Source organism: Triticum aestivum, chromosome 7D (genome assembly GCF_018294505.1).
Source record: "Triticum aestivum cultivar Chinese Spring chromosome 7D, IWGSC CS RefSeq v2.1, whole genome shotgun sequence".
In the NCBI taxonomy this organism is placed as follows: Eukaryota; Viridiplantae; Streptophyta; class Magnoliopsida; order Poales; family Poaceae; genus Triticum; species Triticum aestivum.
The window spans coordinates 196,510,784-196,519,229 of record NC_057814.1 but is presented as its reverse complement, the minus strand read 5'-3'; the positions used below and the strand labels follow the sequence as shown (position 1 = coordinate 196,519,229).

General features: G+C 46.1%; 1 protein-coding gene across 1 annotated transcript in view; it reads left to right on the top strand.

The window, feature by feature from the left end:
- The first annotated feature begins 1,424 nt into the window (after positions 1-1,424).
- LOC123166066 (achilleol B synthase) overlaps positions 1,425-8,446 on the top strand; it is a 28,530-nt gene continuing 21,508 nt past the window's right edge. The window contains exon 1 of the mRNA XM_044583828.1: positions 1,425-1,727. Coding sequence (XP_044439763.1) covers positions 1,530-1,727 — 198 coding nt within the window. The 5' untranslated portion in view covers positions 1,425-1,529. The remainder of the gene's footprint in view (positions 1,728-8,446) is intronic.

The window sequence follows — 8,446 nt, the reverse complement described above, 5'->3', positions numbered from 1 at the left end:
CTGTTTAGATTTTTTTTCGTGGTGTGGGAGGTGAGACGAAAATAAACCGGTGAGAGAGGGTGATGGGAGGGGAGACGAAAAAATCAGACGAAAGTGAAAGGTGGGACGAAAAAACCCGGAACGAAAACTACCAACTGCTTCATTAGAAATAGAGATATGTATCCAATCTTCTACGTTTTAGTATGGTTGGATTTAATTTCTGTAATAGGTAGTAGAGTGTCAAACAAGACCTACCCGGGCCCGAGCCCCCTTCCAAGATTTATTTTTTATTTTTTTGCCAAATAAGCTGATCTTCGCTCTGCCGATCATCCGGCGTCTCCGATCACCGTAGCCTTTTCCTATGTCATGACATCCCCTAAAATTTGGTTCACCCAATCGTGTCATTGTTTAGCGTGGGAGGCTGATCATAAATCACATGTTTGGCTTGATGAACCTCTAGGTTTTATTTTTTGCTTTGCGTGTGGATGTTGTAACGACCACTACTATTTAAGAGCAATAAAGCAAGCCACGTTGTCATTCACAAAAACCAACACCTCATAATACCCGGGCGGTCCACGGAGGGGAACGTTTGGTTCCCGGGTGAAAAAATAGCAATTCAACAAAAACTCAAAAACTTCTGAAAATATTTTTGAAATAAACTTGACCTTTCATTGTAGTAGTGAGAAAAGTTTCATAAAAAGAAAATTCCTCTTTGATTTCTTTTCAAAAAAGACAAATTTTTGGTCAAAATAGCATGAATAGTAACCTATAATAGCAAACAATTTTTGTCTTTTTCGCGTTGGTTTGTTTTTTGGAAAATTTATATACTAGTGCGCAAGTAAGTCAAGTTTAATCTAAAAATACTTTTGAACTATTTAGACATTTTGTTTAATTATTTTAAAAAAAATACCCCATATAGGGTGTATATACATGCGGAAGCCAAGGGTATTTCCGGGCGGCCCACACATTAAGTTCATCGAGCGCCCTACACACCTACTACCTGTCATCGTACTGCGGAATTAAAGGTGGTGCACTGCTACTATCTCGGGAAGCCGCCGCAAAAAAAATACTATATCGGGAAGCTTTCTGTCAGTACAGGCCGCAATGTATGGAAAAATTAGGAAGAATCGGGTTGTTGATTATGTTCATTCATTGCAGTCCGTGCGTGTCGACCTCATCAGAACTGGGCTGCCACACCGCAAACCTACAGTGCAACGGGAGGTGACCAAACCCCGGCCCTGTAGCACTCGCCCCAGAGCGCGACAGGGTAACAGCCGGTTTTCGACATCCTTGTTATTCAAGCGTGCCCACAGCATCAAATAATGCGTGCCTAATAAATCCCCTTGATGGCCCGTGCATGGTTCTCTGGGCCATCACATCACTTCATCGAGTTAGGTGGCGGGCAGGAGGCAGCTTCATTTCAACGTACGGCGCCTGCCCGTATAAAATCCCACAGGCTGCATATGGCTCTCCGTCCATAGCCGCAGAGGTGTAGAGTGTTTGGGGTTAGGGGTAGTGATCGATAGCTCAGCTCTGCTAGTCCAGCGAAGATGTGGAGGCTGAAGGTGTCCGAGGGTGGCGGCCCGTGGTTGCGGTCGGTGAACAACTTCCTCGGCAGGGCGGTGTGGGAATTCGACCCCGACTACGGCACGCCGGAGGAGCGCGCCGAGGTGGAAAGGGTGCGCCGGGAGTTCACGGACCGCCGTTTCGAGAAGAAGGAGTCGCAGGATCTTCTGATGCGCATGCAGGTATATTTACGTAGATGATCCTGCATGTCCTGATGCCAAGCTATATGCATGGGTGCACATGTATATCCATAGGAGACCTGAGATAAACGACATAAACTATATGCGTCGCCGGGAGTTCATGTCATTTTGCAACCATACCAAGTCGAAACGACATAAACTATGCATACGTAGTAACCTAAATATAGACGCAATTGCATCGAAAATAGATGATTGGGCATTTGATTAGCCTACATATCTTAGATGGACACGTTCTCTCTCTCTCTCTCTCTCTGTTTTCATGGTAGAAGCATATGAGTTTGGGTGTAGAATGAGAGAGAGGGTTTAACTAATCTTCCTTTTTTGTGATGCGTATGGTTAAATTGCTTTTTACATAAAATCCATCATGGATGTATGAGGAGGAGCGCAGTCCTCCTGCAGCGCCTTAGTTCTATTAATCTGTAATTAACAAGAATTCACGGATGGCTACAAGACGAAGTCTCCAGCCGCTACCACGATGGGGAAACAAACAGTGCGATCGCTGCGGCCTGATGCGGTTGATTCGGTTAGAATAAAAGTCAAAACGAAAGTTCTAAAATACCCCTGTAGATGGATGGTTGGATTTATCCGGCACTCCCTCCTCTCCCTAGGGAGTACCAGGGTACTGTAAAAACTCTCATAAATAAATCACCCATGATTACGGTATTACCCCTAACATCAAGGTACTCCATATTTTTTTGAGATGGTACTCCCTAGGATCTGTATTGGAGTACCATGTATGATTATCCGTCAAATTAAGATGGATGGATGGCTCACATTCATTTAGCGGTGCCGTAAAAGAGCTCTTGTTTATTTCTCAATCATATATCAATTTATTACAGAAATACTAAATAGAATGAGATTCCAATTTAGTACGAACTTGCTTCTAAGGGTGTGAACGCAGACTTCAAACAAAAATTTGTCATGAACCCTAATCCCAAATCAATATCATTCGCAAGAAGAAAAATCTCAAAATCGAGATGATGATCATGCGTGGCGGGGCATGTTGATCACAGGGTCATCACCACTGAGGGGATTAGGATTAGGCCACATCAGTTCACAATCCAGGTTATGCACCCGTGATGGGCATATCAATGGCCGCCGCCGGTAGTTGCGCCTACGCGAATTGGTCGGGGGATGACTCCGCCGTGGGATACTGGCGCATCATGGATGTATGAGGGAGGAGCGCAGTCCTCCTGCAGCGCCTTAGTTCTATTAATCTGTAATTAATAAGAATTCACGGATGGCTACAAGACGAAGTCTCCAGCCGCTACCACGATGGGGGAACAAACAGTGCGATCGCTGCGGCCTGATGCGGTTGGAATAAAAGTCAAAATGAAAGTTCTAAAATACCCCTGTAGATGGATGGTTGGATTTATCCGGCACTCCCTCCTCTCCCTAGGGAGTACCAGGGTACTGTAAAAACTCTCAAACAAAGGTCCTTATATACAGCTAGGGTGTCATGAACGTTTTTACATGCACATGGGTCTGCTTCACTTTTTTTTGTCCACTGAACGTGCTGTTTGACATAATTTTACCCACTTGTGTCTTTCTGGCAACATGCCTGCGTGCTGTAAACATGCATTTGCGATGTACACATGGACCGCATTTATTACATAATGTAAGTACCATATAAGGCTGGTCATAGTGGAAGTAACTTAGACTAGTAACATGCATATGTTACTAGTTTATGTTACTACCTCTATAGTGCATAGTATCATAAATTAGTATCATAGGTGGTCTCATTTATTACCATGCATGACACATAGTAGCACCACATTTATTATGTTACGGTATCTACCTATGTTACTATAACCATCTCTCTTCTTTAATTGTCTGCCACATAAGCATGTTTGCGAGTCCCAAGTACATGATACTACTTATGTTACCCCCACTATGGCCAGCCTAAAGTGCAATAAACATTGGTCGCATCGATAACATGTCAATTAATTTGGCCAATGATATGAAAACTTTGGGCGAATCCAACAATTTTTTTTTGTGACATGCATTAACATTTTATTAATTAATCTTTGATCAAAATATGGCACAAATACAAAGGGACCAATAAACCAGGACGGAGGTAGTGTAGTAGCATAACATTTATTCTAATATGATATCATGATATAATACCCAACCATCTTTTTTTTTCTTCATTTTATTTTATGCCACCTCACCCAATTTGTCTAGTTAACATGCATGATATACTAGATATGATATTCCCATTACGGGCAGCCTTTAGGCCTTCTCGATTAACGCTTTGTAGCATTAAAATCGCATGCTGAAGTCGTTAACCCTTCCTTTCCTCCGATGCATGCATGCAATAAACTAGTCATTAGATCCTTTCATCCCAGGGAATCAAGTTTGGAGGGGTGCGCATGCAACTATTAGAGCGAGTACAATAATGGGCTTATAGCTCGCTTATATGATACTTTTGACTATGTGAATAGGAGAGACATGGAAAAATGATGGGGGTGAGCTCTCAATGCAAGAGCCTAACTATATGCGTACTTCTAGGCAAATTCAATAAATATGAAGAAAGTGATAGAGAGAAGGTGAAGAAAAATAATAATCTTATAGCTAACCTTGTTGCATGAATGACTATGAATACTGATTATATATGACACGGCAATACACTTAGCTGGAATATAGCCAACAGTTGACTATATTATTAACCATGCTCTTAGCCGGAATATAATAAATCACGTCGATGCTAGAGTTATTGCCTAGGGAGTCCAACGGCTTGAGAAATCCGTCCTGGTTTGTAAGCCCACTACTGCGGGCGCATGCATCTAATTGGGCAGTTTTCAAACAACATTAATTCATCACAACCAATCAACAGCAACACTGATTGATGAGATTTCAGATATAAACCCTATAAATCGGAAGAGAGGGAGTACCTATTATTGATTTATTAAATAAATCTTTGTTTTCTTTGGTACCCCAAAAATGAATTACCAAATAAGTGTTTATCAAATAGTAAAATTTTGTTTGTTTTTATACATAATCATGCTAATACAAAGCGGTAAATCACATGCTAACCTCGTAGAATAATTATGTCCATGTCACAATGCATGGACAGTTGTCTTGTAAAACAAAATATCTGGAAGTGCAAAAAATCTGAAAGAGCAAATCAGTCCCTAGATAATAATATGGAAGTCTGAACTAACTTCTCACGTGCGAGCTAGTGAAGAGGAAAATATTAGAGGTTGGAGAGAAGGAAGCTCCTGTACCCAAATTCTTTCAGAGAATATTAAGAAAGGTACCACCTCTGTTCACTAATGTAAGCCATTTTGATAGTTTAAACTGAAAAGGGTGTAACAAGTAACTACTTTTTCTTGGAAAAAATCATATGAATTTTGTATTTGTGAAGGACTAGCACAAATGCCTAAAGTCAGTGAGAATTATATATGCAAGCAAAACCCTGTGTGCACACAAAAAAGGAATATTTAGTTTCTCGGTTTCGCCGCATGTGAAGGATTCAGTCAGCTATTTTTCCATTATAATTGATCGAGGGCATTTAAGAGTTTTGTTACGTCATCGTACGTCAGGGAAGGCCCATGTATTTGTCGCCCAATGCGGAAAATGGGATATCCAGCTACGTGGGCAAAAAAAATAAGTGAACTGGATTCGCTGGGCCATAGCGTGCGGCCCACATACGAATATTCTTTTTTTAGTAGACAAACGTATAAGAATTTATTAATACCACCTCGGGTAGAAAAATAATTATTTTCGACGGTGAACGGATGAAAAATTTGACGAAACGCACCTTGCTTTATTAGTAGGTGTATGTGTGTCTCTCTCTCTATATATATATATATATATTTCAATACAGTCTTTTAGGCTTTTTTTTCGAGGGTACGCAAATTGCGTACCTTAGCTTTATAGAAGGAGAGAAATATAGCCATACAACCACATCTACCTCTCGCTGCGAACAACGAGCGTAGCACAACTCCACACCCGACACATACAAAGACAACCACACACGACTACACAACTACGACATACAAGAGCCTACCCAAACCGATAGCCTCGCCGCGTCTCGACCGACACCGGTGATCACCGAAGAACAGCAACTCCAGCTTTCTTGATAGAGCCAGCGACGACCGAACATAGCGCCAGAGAAGAACGATCCGGGCAGCGATGCACGCCGGAGGAGCGCAACATAGGGCCTCTTATCTCCCAGCATGATGCTCCCAACAGAGAAACAACGTCAGAAGACGCCGCCATCGTGCCGATCCTACGAATCAAGGCTTTCGCCCCGGAGATGCTGCCGATACAAGGCAACGTGGAAAATGGCGCTACACTCGGCGACGCCTCCAGGAAGGGGAATGACACCCACGGGTGCCATCGACGCTGGTCCGACCAAGGCGGAACAGAATTTTCATCCGTAGCATTGCACATATCCACGCCTCCAAGATTCCGGCCAGCCCCGAAAGTTGTCTCGCACCGCCAACACCGCAGCCACTTGCAGTCGGAGCCACAGAACACTGCCGAGGAAGCACGCCTCAAGCCACCACCTGTTGGGAATCGTAGCATAATTTTAAAATTTTCCTACGCTCACCAAGATGCATCTATGGAGTCTACTAGCAACGAGGGAAGGGAGTGCATCTACATACCGTTGTAGATCGCGAGCGGAAGCGTTCCAATGAACGTGGATGACGGAGTCGTACTCGCCGTGATCCAAATCACCGATGACCGAGTGCCGAACGTACGGCACCTCCGCGTTCAACACACGTACGGTGCAGCGACGTCTCCTCCTTTCTTGATCCAGCAAGGGGGGAGGAGAGGTTGATGGAGATCCAACAGCACGACGGCGTGGTGGTGGATGTAGCGGCTCTCCGGCAGGGCTTCGCCGAGCTTCTGCGCGAGAGAGAGAGGTGTTGCAGGGAAGGAGGGAGGCGCCAAAGGCTGTAGTGTGCTGCCCTCCCTCCCCCCCCTTATATAGGCCCCCAAGGGGGGTGCGCAGCCCTAGGAGATGGGATCTCCAAGGGGGGGGGGGCGGCGGCCAAGGGGGGAAGGGGTTGCCTTGCCCCCCAAGGCAAGGGGGAACTCCCCCCTAGGGTTCCCAACCCTAGGCGCATGGGGGGAGGCCCAAGGTGGCGCCCCAGCCCATTAGGGGCTGGTTCCCCTCCACTTTCAGCCCACGGGGCCCTCCGGGACAGGTGGCCCCACCCGGTGGACCCCCGGGACCCTTCCGGTGGTCCCGGTACAATACCGATAACCCCCGAAACTTTCCCGGTGGCCAAAACTGGACTTCCTATATATAATTCTTCACCTCCGGACCATTCCGGAACCTCTCGTGACGTCCGGGATCTCATCCGGGACTCCGAACAACTTTTGGGTTTCCGCATACATATATCTCTACAACCCTAGCGTCACCGGACCTTAAGTGTGTAGACCCTACGGGTTCGGGAGATATGCAGACATGACCGAGACGCCTCTCCGGTCAATAACCAACAGCGGGATCTGGATACCCATGTTGGCTCCCACATGTTCCACGATGATATCATCGGGTGAACCACGGTGTCGAGGATTCAATCAATCCGTATGCAATTCCCTTTGTCAATCGGTATGTTACTTGCCCGAGATTCGATCGTCGGTATCCCAATACCTTGTTCAATCTCGTTACCGGCAAGTCTCTTTACTCGTACCGCAATGCATGATCCCGTGACTAACGCCTTAGTCACATTGAGCTCATTATGATGATGCATTACTGAGTGGGCCCAGAGTTACCTCTCCGTTTACACGGAGTGACAAATCCCAGTCTTGATCCGTGCCAACCCAACAGACACTTTCGGAGATACCCGTAATGCACCTTTATAGTCACCCAGTTACGTTGTGACGTTTGGCACACCCAAAGCACTCCTACGGTATCCGGGAGTTGCACGATCTCATGGTCTAAGGAAAAGATACTTGACATTGGAAAAGCTCTAGCAAACGAAACTACACGAACTTTTATGCTATGCTTAGGTTGGGTCTTGTCCATCACATCATTCTCCTAATGATGTGATCCCGTTATCAGTGACATCCTATGTCCATAGTCAGGAAACCATGACTATCTGTTGATCAACGAGCTAGTCAACTAGAGGCTTACTAGGGACAGGTTGTGGTCTATGTATTCACACATGTATTACGATTTCCGGACAATACAATTATAGCATGAATAATAGACTATTATCATGAACACAGAAATATAATAATAACCATTTATTATTGCCTCTAGGGCATATTTCCAACACCACCTTCAACACACTTGGAACTGCAGCAACCACCAAGCGATGCGGGGACCAGATCCATCGCGATGGCCTTCACCCGCACCTAGGGACTGCCACACCGGTGGATCTGACCCGCACCATCAACCACACTTCGACGCCAACTTCACCGAGGCATCACCGCTGGCACCTCACACGTAGGTGGTCGGGCGCCCGCTGCTCGCCAGGGTCCTGCCTAGCTGAGCCTCGCAGCACCGCCGCCTCCATGGCTGCGCATGCGCTGCCGCCTCCGACGAATTCAGCGCACCACCCACATCCACTCTCCTGCTGCACCCCTCATGCAGATCCAGGGGACCGCCGTCGTGCATCCCGCCGTGAACCCGCCTCCCGCTGCACCTGACTGGGAGCCGCCCGACGCGCCAGATCTGGCCCGAGTAGCCACGGATCCGCGCAAGGGAGGCCGACCGGCCGCCGACCAAGGGCGCCACCACG